Consider the following 24,734-nt stretch of genomic DNA (forward strand, 5'->3'; position numbering starts at 1 on the left):
TCCTTCTAGCTAGAACTTTATAGAGTATCTTAATATCATTAGTCAGAAGTGAAATTGGTCTGCATGATACACATTGTAATAAGTCCTTATTTGTCTTTGGAAAGATGAAAATTAATGCTTTGCAAAAAGTTTGAGGTAGAATTTTGTTGTCTCTAGCCTCTGTAAATGTCCCTAATAATAGTGGAGCTAACCTATTTAAAGTTTATAAAATTCCATTGGGTAGTCATCAGGGCCTGCTATACACTTATCTGATGGCTATTATATGGTATTAAATGCAGGAACTATCATTTTGAAATTCTCTGTGAATACAATTATTTTTCAAAATGTTCTGAGTTTTAATTAATGTGTTCAATTGTTCTTCTGTACAAGATAGCATGGGCTGATTAATTTAGCAATTTATTTTTGGAGCTACTATAACCCTGTAAAGAAGATGATCTCTTTGTAGGGACATGGGTCTCCAGGTATTTTCCTGAGAAGGCAATGTCCGGGAGATAAACGGCAGACAGAAATGTAGTGTGGGACAGGCAAAGGTGAAAACTAGAACCATTGTGAGAAATAATGAAGGCAAACAAAAAGCAAATTTTAGGGAAAAAGGAAGTTCAAAATCGACACAGAACCTATTGCGTATCTTATTTGAGAAATAAACCACACTAGAGTTTATTTGAAATATCCACTGAGGGATGAAGCAACATGGCAAAACCACCAAATTTATAGGGATGTTCCACTGACATCACCGGAGCACCCTTGTGGTGATGTGATATATCTCTGAGCATCACATAAACAAAAGACAGCCAAAGCAAAATAAAATATAAACTACATCAAAGTAAATAAAAACAATTTTGGGCATGTATAAATAATTTCACTATGTTAAAAAATTAAACTACCACCCAAAACAAATCATTATTATGTAACTCTTTGCCCAAATGAATACAATGATACTGTATCAATATCTTTTTAAATGTTGCAAGACTTAGGACATAACAGGACATGAATGACAAAAACAACAAATTGTACTCCAAGTTATTTTTCTAATATTCTAATGTGCTGTAATTAGGATAGTAAAGTGAAAATTGGTGTGTAAGATGTCCTATTTTCAGGCTATGCATCCTAGTTTGGCTAAGAAGATGTGTAATTTTTTCTGGGATGTCCACTTTCTATGCATCACATCCCGTTTTATGCCTGGCATGCTGGATTTAAACAAAATTTCACATTTTTCCATTTTTTAGGAGGCCAAAAAGTGAAAGGGGTCCTCCCTACCCCTAACATCAATTACAGGTGGATTTTTACAAGGCACGTGAAACTCTGTGGGGAAACATTTTCAATTTCATGTGTATTTCTATAAATGCTCCATGAGGGCACAATTTCAATTTCATTTGCAGTTTTTACAAGTCACATAAAATGTCATGGGAGAATTTCTCCCCACCATCTAGAGAGGTCTTTAATTTTATTTGTACCTAGCACACTTGCTTGATTAATGAGCTGTGTCTCAATTTGGAACCATAATAATTTGGTCAATCCATGCACAAGTGTCCCAGTTTAGGACTATGAAAATCTGGTCACATTAGTGTCTTACGAAAGTTACTTTAAGATGGATCTTTTCTTCATTTTAAATAATTTCATTGTGAAGAAATTTCTCCTTAAAGATTTCAAATAGTGACAAGTAACAAACAGAATACACTGATGTAAAGGACAGTAAATGTTGATGACAAACAGCTTATTTAGAGATGCTTTTAACTTGAAAATAATAAAAGATCAAAATCTTAATAAGCAAAATAAAAAAAAAGCTTTTAATACTTACAGAATTCCTCAAAAATTAAACAAATCCTTTGGGACTTTAAGGAAGTAAACTTAAAAAAGTGTAAATGGGAAATTACAGCTGATATTAAGCACTTTTGTAATACAAGGAAACGATCTATTAGACTCTGGAATAAGTGCTTTGAATTTACCTTGTAGGATAAATAAACTAATACAACATAATGTAATATAGTATAATGTTATTAAACATGCTTATTCCAATTCAAAGGTTATCAGTGTCAGGGGGGCAAGGATAGTAATACCAGACACAAGGCAAGAAGTTAGGATACAGCCCTGGACATGGTACCAGTTCACTGCAGCTTCCATTCATGGTGCTTTCACACAAGGACAACCTAGAATCAGAAGTTAATCTAACTCATATGTCTTTGGACATATGTGCTTTAACAGTTGCAAAGCTGTTTCATATTAAGTGAGAACATTTAAATCTCAAATAAATGAATAAGATCTGACTACTTGTATTTTAAGGCAAGTTTGTTAAAACTGAAATTGTCTATACCTTGTTTCAACTTGGAGGGTTCCATTTTTTCTTTGTGTTATTGTTACAAACTGAGTGTTGTTCTGAGATGATGGAACCAATGTTGCTTGTCCAGCCCTGAAAATATAAAAGAATACAATGTTCAGGAATTAGATTTATGTACATTATTTACCATAAATCAATATTAAAATGCTGTGTTTTTTAATATGGTGCATCTTCTGTCACTCTTAACATGCCACATAAAGAAAATACATAAAAACACACAAGTTCTACATTTGTTTTGGTTTTTCTTGGTTTACTTTAGGATTATGATACTGTAGCTCTGTGTTTTCTGTGATAGGATTCAGGCACATCCCTCAGAAAAGAGACACATGGTGTAGATCCAGAACAACCTGGAAAGATCATAACTCTGAATTTTGACAGGATCCAGCCATTCTGAGTAACAAAGCTTATTAATCCTATTCTCATAATTCCTCCAAAATAACCCTTCAAGATTCGAAGGTACCTACATTTTTAACTTATTTTATAAAACTGAAAATTATTGTTAAACTTTAATCAGCTTTAATAGGTGCCCCTGTGTTCTTATTGAAGAACAGATTTGAAAGTGTTTTAAACAGGTTGAATCCACTGTACTAATTCTCTTCAAGACTTTAAACGTTTAACCTGTTAATCTCCACTTTTCTAAAACTGAATAGGTTAAATTTCTCTAATCTTTGAGAGCAAATGCTTAAGAAAATATAATAGGAGTACTGTATCTCTTTTCTGTTGAAAATGTTGAATGATATAACCTCCAACTCCTCCTCTCTCCACCGCCTTGTAATTCAATCATTCCCAAAATCCATGTTTAGTTACTCTGGTGTTTATTCACCAAGTATTTGTGCGTCCAAGTTGCTAATTAGTATAGCAACAAGAATTAAAAATACACTTGCTACTTCCTCTTTAGAAGCATTGCATCTGCTCGATTTTTCATGATTCAGCAGATATGCATTTGCAGAATTTTTGTTTTGAAATATCTATCCATTTACCAACTTGCTTAGTCCAATTCATGGTCATACAGATTGGGATCTTGGAATTATCAGGTGCACATTTTCATTCTGCTAATAAGTAATTGTTATCAATTAGTGAACTGGTTTTCTTACCAATGTAATCCTGCTCATAATTAAAAACATCCTAAACCTTAATCAAGTACCAATGGTAAAAGACACTAAGACACTAACTAGGAATAAGCAAATGCCGTGCAATGAGTACTAGAGATATGAGGTAACAATGCTACTTATGTAATTTGTCACCCATAAATAAACAAATGTCAAATCAATCAATCATTAGTTATTATTTAATACAAATGACATATTAAAAGTCACTGTAAATGTAAACAGAAACAAAAACAAAAAGAATGCATTCCCCACCAGAATTTAGTAAAAAATATTCTGGTCCAATTCTGCCATCTGGTGTAAATTTGCAAAACTGCCATAGAATAAATCAAAAATTACCAATTGCTTTTTGCTTTTGTTTACATATGGGTGTAAAATCCAAAATAATATATAATAAAATATATTTTATTATAAGTTGGAAAAATATTTTACCAAGTGTCAACATAAAAAGTAATGTATCTGTAAATTAGAATAAGTTGTCACATTCATGTGAATGGGAGACAACTTCAAGCTTATTGTATGGCAATTCCACCCAAAGCGGAGGGTTGCAGCTGTTATTTACTGCTTTCTTTTCACCCACAGACTAGAAGATCAATGACCTGAAGCCTGCTGACATCACCTTCTGGAGACCTAAAATTCACTTCTTCCTGCCAGGACTCCACAAACAGGGCATCACCACCAAAACTTGTTCGTCATGACTTGGACTTGCGGTTCAAAAATGTCACTAAAAAGTCTGGCTGTTTATTTTGCAAAACCTTTTTTCCCCCTAAAGTTCCAAATTATGTAAGGTTCATCATTTGGTGCTCGAACCTTTTGTCTTGTCTGCTTCTTTTTGTATTCACAAATCATATTATAATGTTTAACTAATTAATTGTATTTAGTAAGATATGTCACTATTTAAGGCCTAAAAGTTAAGGTGTTGACTAATATAATATAATAATATAATATGGTAGTTGAAGATGGGTATTAATAGTAAAGGATTACACTTTAATATATGGTAATAATGATACCAGGTAAAAGAAAACAATTATCTGTGACCAAATTGCATCTACATAAGAGAACTTCAGTGTTGTTTGTTTGTGACATAACTTTCTACAAGTATTGACAAACAGAAAATTGCCTTGACTTATATTGTTGGGTTAAAACAACTTAAATGATCGATAGAAGCTCATAATTAAAAAAAAAAGAATAATTCATCACACGTGATAATAATAATGACAACAACAACTGATAGAAGAAATATGCTGCTTGTGGAGAATGGACAAGACGATCACTGTACCTATTGCTGTATACACCCCAAGTGTCACCCTACATACACTACACAAAAATCTACAGATATTACATTCAAACCAAATGACATATTTAAAAGTATAGAAAGCAGCCATTTTAAAAACATGCCACATTGTAAGGAAACAAACACAATCCCATAAAACACATCACATAAAACTGCCCTATGTCTTGGCCTAGGCCTGAAATACAAGAGGACTATCCCAGAAAATACTTTGAATGATGACAAAAATGATAATATATTTTATTTATAACATGCCTCTTACAGCCCAAGGAAGCAGTATGAAGCATAGCAAAAGAGGTTAACATACATAAGGATAGTAGAAATGAATAACAAAACACTATATAGTACGTAAGATTTATCAAATGTTTTTAAAAACTGGCGACTTCATAGAGCTTCTGAGAAAGAACATTCCACAGGGTTGGAGCTGAGACACAGATTGCTTTCACCCATAGTTTTCTTCCTAGTCCTAGGAATGATAAATATAGAGTTGGAAGGCAGGCTAATACAGGTGTAAAAGATCAGAGAGAGCTTGGTCATTTAAGGCTTTGAAAGCTAACAGAAGTATGTTATAGTGAATACAAGATTCAATGGGGACCCAATGTAGTTCCCTCAAAGTTGTCACAGAATGTTCTTAGGGCTTGGTGTAAGTCAGAACGCTAGCAGCAGAGTGCTGCCATGTCTCATAATTTTGACAGAATTACAGATGATAAAGTCACTAATAACTTCAGCCTTCTCGTTTAAAGAACAGGCATTAAGCAGAGTGATTTTAATTCAACTAAAATTGCAGATTGGCAACGGTTAGTCAATCATTTCAGCAGACAATGCCACAGGTAGTAATACTGTCTGTATTATTTACTCCATAGCAATAGGGAACATGTACTTTTCACACTTTCTGTCAACACCAATGGTTTGAAAATATGACTGGAATAAAACAAAACAACAATGTTTTCATTGAGTGAAATCCGCTCCACTCCTCTGCTGTGGATAACAATGCTAAGATACCAGTATTGAGGCAGCAGCAGAGGATAAAAATGGCATCTTGTCCTCCAACAGAGAAGATCCTTAAAGGAATATTTTAACACACCCACAAGACAGAAAGGTAGAAGTAAAAGCTGGACTGGGGCATACTCCAGTAGAAATGTCAGTAGAAATTAAAGGGAATTTATAATAGTGTGTGGACTTTTTTTCTTACGTCTACCATTATCTAACTACAAGTTACAATCACATATATTGAATAAATAGATGTGAGGTTTCTAAACTCTTTTGGGACTCCCCCCATAATGGGATGGCACACCAAAGAGCGTCCCGAAGCGCAATCTCCAAGTCTGTGGAAGACTGTTTATCTGTTGCCAGGACAACCGCAGGCTCACAGTGCTGCGGTGGTTTGCCGCAGAAGCAAATCCGAGCCGATCACGGTCGCACTATAAGCACCTGTCGTTGATGGGTGATGCAGGGAACAGTATTACTTGGTCAGACCTGCCTGACTGCTTTGTCTATGCAAAGGAGAGTGGTAGATCCTGCTACAATAAATAACTGTGCTGTTCCTTTTTCAAGCTGAATAAAGCTGGTTTTGCTAAAGTACTGAGACTCAGCCTCGTGTTTTGGGGTGCAAGACAGTGACTCACGCGTCACAACAGATTGTTGTTCAAACTGTTTTTTTTTTCCATCCATCATTTTTTCCACAACCGAATTGGACAGGTGCAACAGTTCATCCCAACACATCCAGAAGCACACACCCATATTCACTCACACTGGGCCAGTTTAAGTACCATAAATAGCCAAACCAAACTCTTTTGACCTATGGAAATCCACTTGAATGGTCCAGAGGTGCGCCAACTAAACTACTGTTAAGCTACTATTCAAGCACTAGGAGGTGGCAACACTATCTGCTAACTAACCAACCAGTGCAATTTTTGTTCATCACCTGATATTGATCTTCATTTAAAGATACAACTGTATATGTGTTTAAATTGTTTTTTCACAAATGGTCAAAGAAAGATTACAATCTTTTGCAGCTTATACATTTAGTAAATACAGTATATAAAATGAGGAGTGTCTTACCCAAAACCTAAATATTGACAAAAGAAATTAGACAGTTGAGGAGCCCATGTTTCTGCACAGACTCTGTACCATTCATGCTTAACCATCAACTGCATTTGGCCGTCTGTTACCTGAGTACCATTGAGGAGGCTCACTAAAAATAAAAACAAATGACAAAATAATAATGAAAATGTCAGTATGTCATGAAATCAGCAGCCTTTGAGATTCATAACAATTGAAACATTTGAAGATTAAGACTTTTAACACTGATAGCCACCCATTTCAGCTAACATCCCAAAAAATAAATATACATTTCAAAGCAGCTATCAAATGCATCTTAAACATTTACTGAATTTGTCAGCTTTTGCTTCTTAAAGAACTGTTATACTTCTGAAACAGATGTGTGTTGCTTTAATAGTGCTTATTATAATATTTGGTGGAAAGAGAAATTGAAACAAAGTGAATTGCTTTGCTTGCAGCTACTACTAAATAACACACAGGATGGACAACATTTCTTTGGAATACCTATTGTAAAAATTACTAATATACTTTAAAAATTGCTTAGACAAAGAAAGCTCACTTTACAACCTGATGACGGTGGCAGTGGCAACATACAGAGATGGACAGACCAGATTATTTTATCTTTAGCAACTGTTTCCACTACCTCCCAAGAAAATTTCCAGGCACAAGATGAGTGATGAGTCTCAGCTATGCTTTTTGCAGACAAACGAACAGCCACGGTAGCATATTATATATAAAGATTACAATTACATTTACAGTTTTTGCCATTGTCTTGACTTTATTTGGAAAAAGGAAACATACAATATAAACCATGAATGCAAGAAACTCACAATTAACATCTTTTAGAACATAAGTTGTGAACTTTGGCTACGTACAAATCAATCACTGTAGAATACCCAAAGGCTCGAAACATCATGTTCAACTCTCTTATGTGTAATTAAATAAAAATAGGCTGATGCATGAGCAAGGGTTTTTAAATTAAAAAATTAAACCACTCTGCCACCACAGAGGATGAGGTAGAATTCTTGATGTAAATAGTTTTCTGTGATTAGGAATAAAGTTTGCATCTCTAACTTACCTTCTTGACCAACTTTTTTGTAGTTTTAATATTTTGCTATATTTTTGTACTTAGACTGTGCCTTTGTCTGTAACATCGTTCTTAGCCTTTATTCCAGATTCTTAACAAACACTTGGTATTATATTATACAAGCTACACTTCCTTGGGAAAAAACTTAAATTACACTATTCTTAACTTAAATGAATTGAAAATGCTTACCTTAGTATTACTATAATGAGAAGGTATCTGTCTTAACCATTTCAGGAGTAACTACTTAATTCATATAGCTACAATTTAGGATTGTAAAGTAACCTAACATGCATATCTTTGGGATAGTTTAGAGTACCTGAAGAAAAAACTGAGACTGAGAATATGCGCAGAATTTCAACAACAACATTTATTTATATAGCATATTTTCATACAAATAGTAGCTCAAAGTGCTTTACATAATAAAGAATAGAAAAATAAAAGACACAATAAGAAAACAGAATAAATCAACATTAATTAACATCGAATAAGAGTAAGGTCCAATGGCCAGGGGGGACAGAAAAAACAAAAAAAAAACTCCAGACAGAAACCAGAAATACTGTATGCCTCAGAACTAGGACTCAAGGAATCAAGGTATGTAAGGCAGCAGTGGAAATAGAAGACCACGACAAGTGCATCTACTTAACCCAGGAGCGAATTCAACCAATTCTATAATAAATTACTACCAGTAAACCTGATGTTGTAAAACTTTCTAGACAGCCCAAGTATATGTAGTGAAAACATACAAGATGCTTACCACAGTCAGCTTCATCTGATGCATCTGGACAATCTAAATAACCATCACAGTGGCTGCTGATTGAAATGCATTTGCCTCTGAGGCACTGATATTCACCTGATGAACAAGTCCCTTGCAAGAAAAATACAAGTTAGTTTAAAAATGACCAGCATTAGGAATGACAATGTTAAGTACACAAAAGAACACATAAAATTTTGATAAATTATATTGCAGCAAGGCAGATGATTATAAGGAAGAAACAAATGTAATTAGAAGATGATCCTATATTTTTATCTGGCAGCAGGCTATGCAAGGCATGAATCAGCCTTTTTCATGCTCCCTCACTCGCATTAGAGTGAGAGTTGACATGTCTCTGTATTTGAGTGGTGAGAGGAAAAAAAATCACTTAGACAGCAGGAGCACATGCAAGCTTCACAGAGAAAGTGACTGGGCCAGGATTCAAAGCCAAGGCTTCAAACTAACTACCATGCCAATATCAAATAAACTCATATTTTGTGCTATTATAATTACAGAAAAATAAAGAAAATGGCTAAACATATGTAGAAAAATGACTGTGAAATATTTTTTTTTTAGCATACAGGAAAATGCAGGTGATCACCAATGCATCTTGCCTTCAAGAAAAAAAAGTGTTTTCCATAATACACACTTGTGATTGAATATTGATACAAAATTCTTGTTATTTAATGGTGTGCACTGAGGCAAAATTACCAGTACTTATAGATGTAGGACCCTCACACAACATAGTGTACTGAATTAATAATAAAAAATAAATAAATAATGGAGTGTTCTTTTTGTGTGTTTAGTAACTTGGTAGTGTGTACTGTCAGTGATTCTGAAACAAATTTAAATATTTCAGTCTTATCAATACATCACATAATTGTTGGCAGTTATGAAATGCACATAAGTGGACCTGGACATTTATCTGTGCAGCACAATATGTTGTTTAGACAAGTCATAATTACTTTTATTGAAAGTATAAAACATCAGTATCCATCAGAGCATCAATTGTACATTTCTGATGAGTGATGTGCCTAAAACACATTTACTTGTAGAAGTTAAGTCAAGTCAAGTTGAGGAGCAGGCACTGGTACAATGCGTTGCCGCTCCCACCGCATGACAAAACAGCTTGCATTCCCGGTTGGAAACCCCCCCAGGCAGACATGTAGTCCAGCCCCACCCTTTGGAAATGACCCTCTATTTGCCGCAGCCAGGTGTTAAGTGGGCGACCCCTTGGCCTGATGCAGCCACTCGGGTCCCCAACAATTAGGATTCTATGAGCTGGATCACCCTCGGGGAAACGCGCCACATGGCCGTAGTGCCATAACTGACGCTCCCTCACAATGACTCCATGAGCAATCGCTCATTTGACATAAAGTCAAACCAATGGTACCCAAGAATTTTCCACAGTGACACAGTACCAAAGGAGTCCAGTCTTCATCTCAGGTCACTGGATAAGCATCCATATCTCGCAACCATATAGTATCTATACTAATAAAAGGCAAAGCCCTCACTCACTCACTGACTCACTCACTCACTGACTCATCACTAATTCTCCAACTTCCCGTGTAGGTAGAAGGCTGAAATTTGGCAGGCTCATTCCTTACAGCTTACTTACAAAAGTTGGGCAGGTTTCATTTCGAAATTCTACACTTCTTGCTATATACAGTATAGTATATATATATATATATATGTAGATATATATATATATGTATGTATGTATGTACAGTACAGGCCAAAAGTTTGGACACACCTCCTCATTCAATGTGTTTTCTTTATTTTCATAAAACCTTATTTCAGGTGACTACCTGTTTAAGCTCATCGAGAGAATGCCAAGAGTGTGCAAAGCAGTAATCAGAGCAAAGGGTGGCTATTTTGAAGAAACTACAATATAAAACATGTTTTCAGTTATTTCACCTTTTTTTTTAAGTACATAACTCCACATGTGTTCATTCATAGTTTTGATGCCTTCAGTGAGAATCTACCAATGTAAATGGTCATGAAAATAAAGAAAATACATTGAATGAGGAGGTGTCCAAACTTTTGGCCTGTACTGTATATATATGACAGCAACACTCATAACTGTGACAAAACAATTACATTGACAATAATGTTACGTTATTTTTAAAATGTTTCCTTTTCTTTTTCATAACTTCTTTAACACACTACTTCTCCGCTGCGAAGCGCGGGTATTTTGCTAGTTATAATATATAGTAATACAAGTAATATAATATTACTTGTAGTAGTAATGCAAAAAAAAATCAGGAGTCAACCCATCTCTCAATATATAAAAAAAAATCCTGGAATGTAACAGCAAGGTGACGATACGAGATCTTCTCGGAAGTTCTCGAAAGACATTTTAAAGACCTGCGAGACAACAAAAACTGGCCACGGAGTGTCTCGCTCTGTGCTCTCAGCAAAGAAGATAAAACAGCGTGGAGAAAAGAGACCCAAGGCACGATACATATGCAGAGAAAGGTACAGAATATGAAAGCAGTAACAGTCGAAAGTATTGTAGCATCCCAGCCAAGCTGAAGCCTTCTTTGTTTTAAGTGACTGTTAGGTCCAATCGAGGGAGGGCAGAGTACAGCACGGCAGACTGATAGCTGGCTGCTGATTGATGTGGTAAGGGGGAGGCGAGACCCGTGGGAGGAGGGGTTGGAGAGGGTGCTAGAAAGTTGTGTTTGGGGTTACGAAGTCAGCGATTATTCAAGTAGAACTTTTGTGACACTTTATTACATCAGTCGCTACAGTATCAAAAAAAAAGATAGCACAGATCGCATTGATGCAAACAAAAGGAAATTAATTTAAGTCATTGAATTTCAAAAATGGGGTTTAACTCACATGCATTTATTGGTTACTTTGCAAAAAAAATTATTAACTGCTGATGATGTGGATCATTTTGTCTGTGCTGAAATTTCAAACAGAGAAACCTTTCCTACATTATGGTACAAAGTCATTAAACACAAATCTCACAGACCTCATTTAAAAGATTTAGCATATTGGGACACGAAAGATTTCAAATATTGTTTTTACAGAAGTTCTGAAATAAAAGTGAAACTAATGAAACAGCAGCAATTCAAAGAAAAAACAAATCTTACAAGTGTGTATCCGGAAAACCAAACACAGGGGTTCGTGAGCGAAGCGAGCAGGGGGCGAAGGTCATTCAGCAAACTTACAGAAAAATAGTTAAAAAACAGTTACATTCCTGTATAAGTCACCAACATATATCAAGTTGACTGATTCTTATGACCAAGAGCTCTGCACTGAAAAAGTTTTGAAAAAGAAGTGTACAGTTTAAACTCAGAGGGTATGTACTGTGCTTATTATTTCTCTGTGTGTATTATAGAGATTGGTAAAAAAAAAAAATAAGCACTGCATAATAGTTTCAATTTACAATTATAATTACATCTCAAGTATTAGGAAAAACTACTATTTAGACTGTAAAACAAAACTTAAAAATATATGAAATTAACTGCATATTTTAACAGCATGATGGAGGCATGCCCAGATCAAGTTCATCCCTTCATGACACCTATTGTACTGTATGTACTCATCACAAAATAGCCATTTTCAGTAGAGTTAGGCCTTGTTCACACAGGCGTTAAGTTTTTGGATAAACGAACTTGCTCTGAACGCAAGTTTTTTAATTACTGTCGGATGTCGGTTTCCACTTTTGATTGTCTGCTGCAGCTGGTGCAATGCCACATTGCACGCCGATCAACCAATATGCGACTTGGTGTTAGCCCTGAAGAAACACTACTTGTCACTTTGAGGTAAGGAAACAGTAGTCGAGTGTGCGCTTACACCGGTGTTATGCACTGAAATGCCCCCCCGCCATGGATTGCCCCCTGCATAATCGTTATCAAATATTATATTAGAACATAAATTAATAGGTTCATGGTTTACAAATTACATGAGACAATAAAATAAAATAAGCATATATGAAAATATATATATTGTATATGAAAACATAAAAATATTAATATCATGGGATATATCCGGTCCTCCGAAGCGTAAAATAAACGCACAGAAAATGAACTAGAAGCGGTTTCCTTGCGTTCGTTGGGTTTTGAACGCCAAGAAAAGCTGCATGCAACGCTTTTTGATGCGTATAAACGCGCTGCGGACAAACGCCGTCACCAAAGCCCGTGTGAACACTCTCATTGACTCCTACGTGTAGAAAACACTCGGCGCTTGATCCACGCTCACCGGGCGCTACGAACGCAAAAAAAAACGCTCGATTTTAACGCCCGTGTGAACAAGGCCTAACACTTAATAAAACAGGGACCACTTCTTAAATTAAGAACAGATGAGATAGAACAAGCTATTAAGAGTATTTTGCAACAACCATGCATGTTTATATCTTTATACACATTTGAAGACTTTCTGTATTCATGACCTGATGAATTCAGGCAGCTCTACTCTTTTTTTCCTATTTTATCTAATTTATTAAAATTAAGTAACATTCCATACAAGCAAGTCAAACTTGACAAAACTAAATTCAATTCAACCCCCACCCATGAAGAACAGAAGAAGGTCAAGAGCCAGAGTAAAACTTTAAGAGCAGAACAAAAGGCAGCTCTGCTCTCAATTAAGAGACCAACTTTGGATTAACTAAGTCAGTCTAAATAGTGTCCATTCAGAGAATTTAGCACACTTCCTATCTGTTTAAAAATGACTTACCTGGAAAACCAAGATGATAACCAGTTGTAAAATTTGCCAGAAATCCCTTTCTTGTTATTTCCTTATTTGTTACAAAGTGCACTGTCATGTGATTTGTGGTTGAGTACACATCCCGAAATGACTCCTTACCTGAAAACACATCTGAATAAAGATATAAATTAGTAATCAAAAAGGCAGTACTTCCTAGAGCAAATCCATTTGAATAACAAATTAATAGTGTCCTTTTTAAATGGTTGCCCATGTAAATGGTTCAGCTGACATCTTGCAAAAACATTTTCCATGAAAACACAGCTGAAAAATGTACTGACAGGAAAACCTAATGATCAAAGCGACACTGGTAAATTAGACAACTTAATCTAGTACTAACAGACATACTTGACCCACATAATAAAAATAGTTTCAATAATGAACTCTAAGATAAGATGCTGTGCTCACCAAGCAATAAAGATTCATCTCCCCTTCCATCTCTTACTTCAACGACATCATTAATATATTCAAGTTCAAAGTCAGAGAAATGGAACTGAATATTTTTGCCCTCTTCTGCATTTAAATGCCAAGTGCCTAATAAAACAATTGCATATTAGTAATGAGTCAAGTGAATAGATCATGATTTATATTGATACAATATATATATATATATATATATATATATATATATATATATATATATATATATATATATATATATATGCACATACACAAATACACACACATACAGACCTCTGGAAAAAATTAACAGACCACTGCAAAATTATCAGTTTCTGTGATTTTACCATTTATAGATATGTTTTTAAGGAACATTAACATTTTTGGTTAATTCCATAAACTGACATTTCCCCCAAATTCCAAAAAATAATGGACAGAGAGCATTTAATTGCATAAAATTACAACTGGTCAAAATAACAAAAATGATGCAGTGGTTTCAGACATCAAATAATGCATAGAAATGAAGATCATATTCAATTATAAACAGCACAATACTAATGTTTGAACTTAGGAGGAATTCAGAAATCAGTATTTGGTGAAATAACCCTGATATTTAATCATAGCTTTCAAGCATATTGGCATGCTCACTTCCAATGCTTCACATTGTTCTTGGGTGACTCTATGCCATTCCTGGTGCAAAAATTCAATCAGCTTGGCTTTGTCTGATGAATTGAGACCACCCTCTTGATCACAAAATCCTAGTGGTGTTCAATGGGGTTCGTTTCTGGAGATTAAGCTGGTCATGACAGGGTCTTAATCTTGTGGTCCTCCATCCACACCTAAATTGACCTGGCTGTGTGGTATGGAGCATTGTCCTTCTGGAAAACCCAGTCCTTAGAGTTAGGGAAAATTGTCAGAGCAGAAGGAGGCAAGGTTTCTTCCAGCACATTTCACAATAGGTGTGAGACACTGTGGCTTGTAGGCCACTCCAGGTCTCCATCTAACCATTAGACTACCAAGTGATGAGAAAAGCTGAAAACTGGACTCAAAGAAGATGACCTTGCTCCAATCCTCTACAATTACAGTCTTTAACAAACCTTGGTCTGGCTCTTTTTTGCTTCTCATTGATGAAGGGCTTTTTTCTAGGTTTGCATGACTACAACCCCACCCACAGGAGCCTGTTTCAAATCATCCTAACCATGTACTTAACCCCAGCTGCCATTTGCCATTCTTTTTGTAAGTTACTTGATGTTATCCTATGGTTGTTGAGTGACATTCAAAGGAATTGATGATCATCCAGGTCTGTGGAAAGTGTTTTCACCCTCTGTAACATTGATGTCCCCAGTGTCTGCTGCTTGACCTTATTCATTATGAACTGCTGTGTTTGAAATTTTGAGGATGGAAGCAACCTGACGCTTACTGTATCCTTCTGCTAGTAAAGCCAGAATTGCACCCTTCTTTTTCTCAATCAGAACTTTTCTTTTTAACTCTTTTGGCATGATGAATCGATATTTGTGTATTTCAATTATATTTAAGGTACTGGTAGCACTGTTTTTGCCATCCAAACTGGTCCTGTTGCAAGATGATAGTGATGACCACAGTTGTGGTTTTTATACTTTTCCTCGTTAAATAAGATTTTGTTCAGGTGATCACCTTATCAGTATCTAGTAAAATAAGGTGTGCTGTGTTGGAATCCCATAACAAGCATGATGGAGCTAAAGCTTGTCTGAGATATGCCAGAGAAATGACAACAGGTAGCCAAAATAAACTGGTGAAAATCAAAAAAGCTCTTCAGTGGAAATATGCAACATTGGTCCTGTTGAAAGGTGAACTAAATACAGTGTGGCAAGCGGCTGGGGGTGGTACCCAGCCGGGATGCCCAGAAGGACTGGAGGAGGGATTATGCCTTGGTGCGTTTCCCCGAGGGTGATCCAGCTTGTAAGATCCTCATTGTTGGGAACCCGAGTGGCTGGACCAGACCAAGGGGTCGCCCACGTAACACCTGGCTGCAGCAGACAGAGGGTCATTTCCGGAGGGTGGGACTGGACCCCATGTCTGCCTGGGGGGTTGCCAACCGGTATCCCGAGCTGTTTTGATGTGTAATGGGTGTGGCAACACATTGTACCAGTGTATCCTCCCCAACTTGACTTGACTTGTTAAAGTAAAACATTCACTGGGTGATAAATGGCCCATAACCAGGGGTGTTGAGCCTTTGTATGGTTGAATATATTCCTGGAGACCAAAGATAATAGTTTAAGTCTGAGATATATCCAAGACATTGCACATTGTTCATGCTTATGATAACTCTCTTGGGAGTACTAGGGAAAGCAGATTGTGCATGTGTTATTCATATTGTACTTGCGGGGGTTAAAATGTTAGGGAATAACATGCATGTGTTTATATCTTTCATATGGTACATATGCGTATATCTATGAATGTGTGTTAATCTTAAAGTGCAACAGTAGACCAACCTGGTAATGAACTTGATGAATACACTTACTCTTAAGGAAAATAGGTAAAGGGTAAGTAGAGGGAAATATCACGATAATACAACTTGGTTGGTCTTAAACTACAAAACCCACCTGAACAGGGAAGACATCTTATGGAAATAAATGCAGTTGGCATATCAAGATATTTTTAATCACATGGAGTTGGTGCAACCACAATGTGAAATTAGCATATCAGAATCTTCACAGCAATTAATTAGTATCAGTCCTTTAGAAACTTCAGAGCATGGGTTTTTGTTCTTTTGTATCAGAACCATTAAAATTAGAACTGCTCCGCTTGGATGACTATGAAGTGTTAGCAAGATGTAAATGGTAGGCTGAAGAAAACCATATAACCACACTAGTATGATTTTGAATTTCATGTAAATGGAAGTTTGCTGATGGGGTCAAAAATTTGTTATTGAGTTCAGATTCTAATTCTACGATGTATAAAACATCGAGTAAATTTGATTTTAGTATGGTGTCTGTGTGTGTTTGTGTGCCTGTGGAATATCAAAATTTATTTTCATGTCTTAAAATTTTTTGCATAAAATTGTGCTGTTTTGCTTTGTAGAGCTCCTGGATGACTATATCCTAACAAACAAAGGATATTATGAAGAAGCAGTTTCTGAGATATCTACCCTGCATTCCAAGACCCAGGTACAATGATAAAGTTTAGAAAAAATGGGCCTGTTTTTATCAAGCAAGTTGCATCATATTTGTCCTGCTATAGGCTCCAGGCCTATTGTTTTTGGTTCAGTTTGATCCAGTACTTATTCTCATATCACTCAAAAACAATCTCACCTATGCATAACAATAACTGCCGTAGAAATTGTTTCATTTAACTGAAATATTTTGCAGCCCTGCTTTTGTCATGGCACCAATGATTTAATTGCATGAATAGTTTTTGAGAGATGCATCATTTAATTAAATATTGTCCACTAGGGGTTGTAACAGCCCCATATAGGATAGGAAACCAAGCAGTCCATTCTTGCTAGATTTGTGTTTTTGGGACTTACCTGCTTTGGGATTGCGCTTGAGGCAACTCTTGCTATGCTATTCTTTCTCTGTGGAACATTTTGCTAAGACAAAAATATATATTTTTTTCAAATAAGTATTAACAATGCATCTTTATCTGCACTTTAGAAATAGAAGATGATGGTTGATGGGACTTTCCTCTATTGGAGGCTTTTTGCTAATTTGTCATGATTTTATGTTAAAATTCTACCACGTTTATGACAATTAGCAGTCCAATTGTTCATGAGAAGGACCTTAGGTTGTTAATTTCTGCAGTCTGTTTTCATCAGTAGAGTCTAGGTAAGTTTGTTGGGTAGCAATACTTACTAGTACTCTACTCACGGAAGGTTTCCTACCTCATTTTGGCAAATTTTTTTTCTCACCCCACTGTAATTGTATCAAGTCAAACTTGTCTCTGAATCATGGTCACCACAGCACTTTGATATGTAGGTACTTGCCAGCCAAATAGAGAGCCAGGAAATCCTGCCGACTACTACAACTGTGTGCTGTAGGGAGCGTCATAAAACCCCAAACTCGAGGCACAATTACCCAGTCTATAGTCTGGGTCCAAACAGATGTTCTCAAAAGAAGGGAAAAAAAAACTTGTGCAAGGTTTGCTTTCCTCAAAATCCATATGGTTGCAAAATATACATGTACACACTGTGATGGATGGCTGGCAGCTCAACCCAGCCAGGATGCCCATAGAATGAAAGGATGGGGGAAGGCAGCATCTTTTGGACACTGCCTTCCCCAAGACGCTAGATGGTAGCTTCCCTGGAGTATAGCGGTGCCCTGCATTCCTGTAGGGCATCGTGGAACATGGAGTTCGGTTTCTCAGCCCTGTTGAGTGCTGTGGGTGCCGACAGGGGGAGCTGTCGAAGGACCTAGGGAGTCATACTTTCCCTATAGCCTGGAAGTACTAATGGATCAAGCAGACAAGAGCCCCGAAGTATTTCCGGGCTGACTAAAGAACCTGAGTTCTTCATCTGACCAAGAAGTGTTGACAAATTACGTGGGAGGAAGAACAGAAGCACTTTCAGGTCGGGCACTATTTAAAGGACGGCTGAAGACCCAGCAAGCGAGCCAGAGTTGGGAGGTGTAGGAAAGAGCTTGCTGGGAGGTGTGGAGGAGAGAATTGTGTTATTTATTATTGTAATTTGTGATGTAATTGCCTGTTTATTGTGGCTGGGGTGCTTGAAGGCACTATTTATAGAAGAACACTTCTTATTGCTTTTGCTTGGTGTCTTGAGCATCTGTCTGTTGGGATTAAAGGGGCAATAGCAACCCCTAGAGTCTACGCATTTACAGCACACATAAGGGTACTTGCACACATGTAAATACATGCACATACACTCTCAAAGAGATTTATAAGTGATAATAAATTTATTTATTTTTTTACAATACTTGTTTACATAATTCATGTGTGTGTAGGTGTGTGTGCTTGTAGTGGAGAGTATAATGATTCCATCCATTCATCTATTGTATAATCTTATTCAGCTGAGAGTCTCAATAATAACCTTCATAGGTTAGCAGTGTCCAAATTGTCAAATTGTACAGTGAAATTCTTAAGTGCTTAGACTGCTCAATATGCAACACATTGTCACACTCTGACAACATGATCAGAGAGTATTAATTACTGCCTTACCTCAACATGTCCAACCTCCTTAACTTAATACCTTTCTAATCTGAAATGACTCCCTCAAAGTTAGAATTTACTTGAATGACAGGAAGACACATGTAAAGATTATAATCTTTAAGGGCATCCGGTGTAAAATTTTGCCAAATCTATATGCGGACAACAATTTTGGATGATCTGCTGTGGCAACCCACAATGGGAGCAGCCGAAAAAAGAAGAAGAACCTTGCAGCCATAATTTTGCTATCAGTACGATATTCCATTCACCTAACTCACTGTTGCAAGTGCTTTAGACAAAATCAGCATGTGCTCTATGGTAGTATAATTTAGTCAGGCTAATAACCCAACTTTAGAATTGACTTAATAAAGACCAGAATCTTTATTAAATTGAGCCATCACATCTGCCGAAGTAAATGAAAGTAAATGTTGATATATTTTTGAATATTTAAATGTAACCTTGATATGGAGAAGTATCAATCATATCACCTAATATGGCCAAACAGCACAGTACAGAACATGCTTTCCAGTCAACTCTAATTGTCCAGCTATTGCATTGTTAATATCACAAAAAAAATAGCATAAAAAATCCAACACTTCTTAAAATGTGTTTTCACTGCTATGCTTGAGATGACAAGAAAATATTTTTCTTTCTTAAATAACAATTTTTTTTCTGGACTTGGAATTTTTAGAAAGAGAATTGCTGGAAAGTAAAGTGCCAGGTCAGAAAAACTGCTGTACTGAACACAAAAAGTGACTTTGTTCAAGTGTTAATTACTCCTGGATTATTCTTAAGATTTAAATGAAAAATGAAAACAGTATCACAAGCATCACCAAACCCTACAATACCCATACTACACAATTATTTATGAAATCAGTATCATGAACAGTTTAAATAGTTGGTTATAAATAATTTACAGAAGTAAAGGGAACAATTGATATGAGACAAGCAGTATGTGTAAAGATTATTGTGAGAACTGTGAGTGGTTAGGAATAGCAAAAACTGGGAGATAAAATCAAACAGGCTACCAAAAAGGAAAATGTACATCAAGAGATGTAGTCAAAAAGTCAGAAACTAAAAAAAGACATTTATCCTACTGTCTAACTGAAATAAACTACCACTAATGAGAATAAAAAGTAGAGAATTTATCAATGAATAATGCACTGTAAATTTGTTGAGTCTTTGTAATTAAAGTCTGCGATTTTGCAGACTTAATGATTAATGTCACAGTGATGCATCCTGGCCATGTTGCAAAAACAAACTGCTAATCAAAATAATTTCTACCAAAATAAGTCAGAACGAAAAACAAACCAGACAAAAAAAAAACACAAAATAGGCCAAAACACACATATAATATAAGTACTTAATACTACAAAAATTATACAAGTTAATGGTTCCATCTATTTACCTCTGAGTTGACTATGTTTGTGTAATAGATAATCATTCAGTGATATTGTAGTTTTGTGAAAATGAGGTGACTTACAGAAATGTGAAAAAATAAATTTAATCTAAGCTTAAACCATTATGGTCTAGTTTAAATGCTTTAGTCACTGTGTTTGATTCTCCTAAATGGCTCTTGTCCCAAATTGTTGAAAGAAGTACAAATTAACATATCCTGTTATATATATTTATATTCCCAAACATGCAGTATTAACAAGTAAATATGAAAAGCTACTGCAGAAAGGGTCACAAATACATTAATTGCAAAGAACACTTTAAAAGACATAAAAACTAAACTTACAGAATGCTCTGTTCACATAATTGTTGGGATAATTGGGCGAACTGAATGTATTATTTGATTCCCAGAGCTCAAAAGGACCACCACAGTCAGCTGAAAAAGAAACAGTAAAAAGTGGGAGTGTAGTTTACCAAAAGATTAAAGACTAAGACAATAGCTCAACAATTAAATTATTATTGTTTGGCCAGTGGTTAAAACACTTTTTATCACAACATTCAGCTTAAATTCTACAGACAGGGGACAATGAAGTCATGACAAAGTAATTGTGCCAACCTTTTGGTTAGTTTGTAAAATAAAATAATATAAAAAATGTTGGTTGTAAGAATTGCTGATGACACAAGGGATGTTATCCACTTTTATTTGATACCTTTTCATCACCTTGGATTTGGCTACATTAAAGTACATTCAATACTCAAGATTTCCCAAGAAAGCTTCATCTTTATACAGAGATGTCCTCTAGAATAGCAGAAAGTCCTAATCACATCTGAACAATGCAATAATTAGTGCTGGTCATTTCTTAACTATGCAAGTTTTTTCGCTGCTTGTAGTATTATCAGATTATGCCATGAGTCTAGAGCTTCTTATATACACAACTTTCTTGTTGTTTTCTTATTATATTTCCTCTTGTCTGATCTTCACTGACTGCTAGTTGAAGCCCATATTATATCCCACCATTGTTTCAGCTGACTGAGGCACGAGACAACCTGTTCCTTTCTACCACCATTCGTATCACAGCTATTTCTTGTTTTGGTGACATGTTTGCAATCAATTTCTATTGATGTCTTTTAATGCCATTGCAGTGGTCCAATATAGTTGCTTGACAGTTCTTGGCCTCATAGTGATGCCGCATACTTCCATAGTTAGAACTGATATCATTTACTACAGTATAGCAGCTGGAGCCTGCCATTTTAGTGCCATCTATACAAAAAACTGCTTTTGGCATCTAAATGTTCCTGGCCTAATGAACTTCTATTAATGTGCTGTAAAGAACAGCAAGCATGGGCTGGCTTTGTGATGGTTCAAGAACCCCTACCTAGCCAGGAGGCTAAGCCAATAATTGAAAAGGAAGGAAGGCAGGCAGGATGTTCCCTGTCTCAGACAGAAGACTGTATAGGAAGGTGTCAATACCACTGTGGAGATGCTGGAGTCCTGGATGGGCTCAGTTAAGGATCCTTACCCGGCCTGGAAGCCAGCATGCTAGAATGACAGGGGAGAATAACTTATGTGAACTATTCAATTCCCCAAGACAATAGAGTGCAGCATCCCTGGACTATGGTAGCTGTGCAGACACCTACGGGGCATGCTGGGAACTGTAGTCCCATGGACTGGCAATGTTGGGTTCCAGGGGTACCACCAGAGGGTTCTGCAGGGACTTGATCTCCCTACTTATGCGAGACTTCTGTCTGATCCAGAAGTACTTCCTATGGGCAATGCCTTGGTCCAGGAAGTACCTTCTAGATCTTGTATAAGAGCAGTAGCTCTGCTCCACACAGATGGAGTGGGACTTGCAGGTGTGCGGAAATCCAGCCCGACTTGTCCGACACGTGTAAACTGACCGTCGGACAAGCGTGTTTTCTGGTTTCAGTTGTCCGCGGACAAGTGCAATTTTTCTGGAGAAAAAAAGAATTAAATGTGCAGTGCAGGGCACATTTTTACCACTACTTTCAATTTTTAAACATTTGGGTATGTACTTTGTGCGGAAACAGTTTACTTAGGCATGTTCTTCATGTCTCAGATTGGTATTCAATATTGTTTACAAAATGATGGCTGATTTTTCAAAGGGGAAGCACTCTTGTGGTCTTACATAAGTATTTTACCCTACTATTTACACGCTTGGAGATGCGGTCATTTTTTCATGCCGACATTACGATGTAATTTGATGATTTTTCATTATAATCGATAACTTTTATATATTAAAAATAAATTTTTTCTACATAAAAATGCGGTCATTTCACCTACAATGCAATTGTTTTCGCCACATAAAGCTTGTTAAGCATTTGATCCTTTATGAAATTTGCGATTTCACGTAGGTTGTGATATATTGAGGAGTTAAGAAATTTATTGCGTGACATCAATTTTGACGAGCTGTCTATAGATCGTTTTTGATTAGAGAATTTTTCATATAAAACAAGTTGGTTTCGTGCTGTCAGCTTTTTAAAAATAAAGAAAACATTCTGACGGTTTCCAAATGTTATGAAATATCAATAAAAATCTTCACTTAGACGCGATTATTTTTTTTCCCGACAACATCGGTAATATTCTTTGGAAATGTAACCTCTTGCTGAATTTCGAATACGTCATTAGGAATTACCTGCGTAACCCATAATGCATTGCGGTAAGCACGTTGTTATCGCTATATGCGTGTTGTTGAAACTGAAGTAAGTAGCATCACGGATGAGAAATGGATCATTTCTTGATTAAAACTGGCAGAATAGGCCTTGAAAAACCTAAGGAAGCGTAGTAAGGCCACTGTGAAAAAATACGGACACAGTGAAGACAAAAAAATGTAAATGTTGAGATTAAAGTCGACATGTTGACTTTATTCTCGTAGTTTATTTTGTCAGTGGAATGTCGCAAACTAAATTTCATCTTAAAATGAATGTTTCATTTACTAGATTTTCTCAAACCCCGTCATAATTAATGTAGCACATTAAATGCTTTATATTAAGTGTTCCCCGACCTAGTTGATAATCTCTGCGCGCTTCTTAACTGACTTTCTCTTGCAGTGAGAGGCGCCGGCAGCAATCGCCACACATTGACTTCATGATATTCCTGCTCAATGAACATTCAGAATACTAAGAGAAATACTTGATATCTTTTTCACGATGAAATGCGTTAAAGCATGTATTAGACATGGGTGGCGGGGGGCACGGTGGCGTGACTGTAGTGCTGCTCCCTTGCATTAAGGGGTTCTCAGGTCTACGTTCAGTGTAGAGAAGTTTATGGCAGGTGTGACGAGGCTCCAAAAAACTGGATACTGTATTTGAATGGGTATCGCACAGGTTTAACTGAAATATTGTGTAAATGTTGGGTTCGTGATCTGGAGGTAGGAGATACGAACGAAGAATTAAATGGATGTTTTTCTGAGCAGGCTTTTTCTTTATTGCATGTTTGCTGTGTCTACGTACGTACTAAACCCCAGTTCCTAGCCTTTGTCTTTCTCCATATAACCAATCACCACACGATAACGTCTTTGTGAAATTAAAACTAGTTATAAACCTAGATCTCAGTTTTCAGAACTTTAAAAACAATTTTCGTTATACATGTTTAATTATGCCATCCATTCAGAGGTCTAAGCTTATAACTAGTTTTAATTTCACAAATACGTTTATCGTGTGGTGATTGGTTATGTGCAGAAAGAAAAAGGATAGGAACTGGGGGTTTAGTACGTCAGATAGTGACATGAGTCTAAAGGTAAGAAAAAAGTTGGTTCAATTGAAAAAGCGTTTTTTAAAGCTGAACGCTCGGAGGTTGAGCGTTATGCTAGGCTGTTCAATACTGCTTCTTTAGAAGAGTTTGACCCATGACCAGCTGTGGAATTCTGGCTGTCACCTGGCAACAGGCACATCACTCATAAAAAACCTGAAAAGTCATCAGCATCCACTTCTGCAGGACCATCAGTCCAGGAACCATGCAGTTCAGCTCAAGCAGAAATGAACAGCATTCAGCCCATGCTGTCTGAGATGGTAAAGATTCTTGGGGGAGAAGATGTTGCAAGACAAAAGCTGAAGAACATGAATCAGGGCAGTGTTCTGTTATGTAACTGTAATATATGAAAAAAGAACTAGTGTAGCTATAATGAAGGCATTGTTTATATAAAAGATCCCCTTATTTTAACTGGCTAATAATGTTCTAGAGCAAGGTGGCAAAATACTACTCCCTGAAAGAACTTTTTTCAGTTTTAAAATGGAAGGCAGTTTTGGTATCAATAAAAGAGATCAGAAAAAATAAACTATTTTTCACTTTTGTTTTTTGTTTATGGGCAAGTGAATTTAACTGGCGGACAAGTGGATTTTCTAAGTTTACTTGTCCGTGGAAAAGTAGAAACAAATTTGATTTCCACACCCCTGACTTGGGAGAGGAACTGGACAACAACATGCTAGGGAGATGTGAAGAA

The 24,734-nt window shown here is 36.3% G+C and overlaps 1 protein-coding gene across 1 annotated transcript in view; it reads right to left on the bottom strand.

Annotated features, from left to right (window-relative positions):
• The window catches only part of tmprss15 (transmembrane serine protease 15), a 157,186-nt gene that overhangs the window by 33,311 nt on the left and 99,141 nt on the right, over positions 1–24,734 (bottom strand). The window contains exons 15-20 of the mRNA XM_039746291.1: positions 20,621–20,710; positions 13,753–13,878; positions 13,318–13,458; positions 8,635–8,745; positions 6,794–6,926; positions 2,312–2,407 (exon numbers count right to left, since the gene is read on the bottom strand). Of these exons, the coding sequence (XP_039602225.1) occupies positions 2,312–2,407; positions 6,794–6,926; positions 8,635–8,745; positions 13,318–13,458; positions 13,753–13,878; positions 20,621–20,710 (697 nt within the window). The remainder of the gene's footprint in view (positions 1–2,311; positions 2,408–6,793; positions 6,927–8,634; positions 8,746–13,317; positions 13,459–13,752; positions 13,879–20,620; positions 20,711–24,734) is intronic.

This window comes from Polypterus senegalus, chromosome 2, assembly GCF_016835505.1.
Source record: "Polypterus senegalus isolate Bchr_013 chromosome 2, ASM1683550v1, whole genome shotgun sequence".
Classification (NCBI taxonomy): Eukaryota; Metazoa; Chordata; class Cladistia; order Polypteriformes; family Polypteridae; genus Polypterus; species Polypterus senegalus.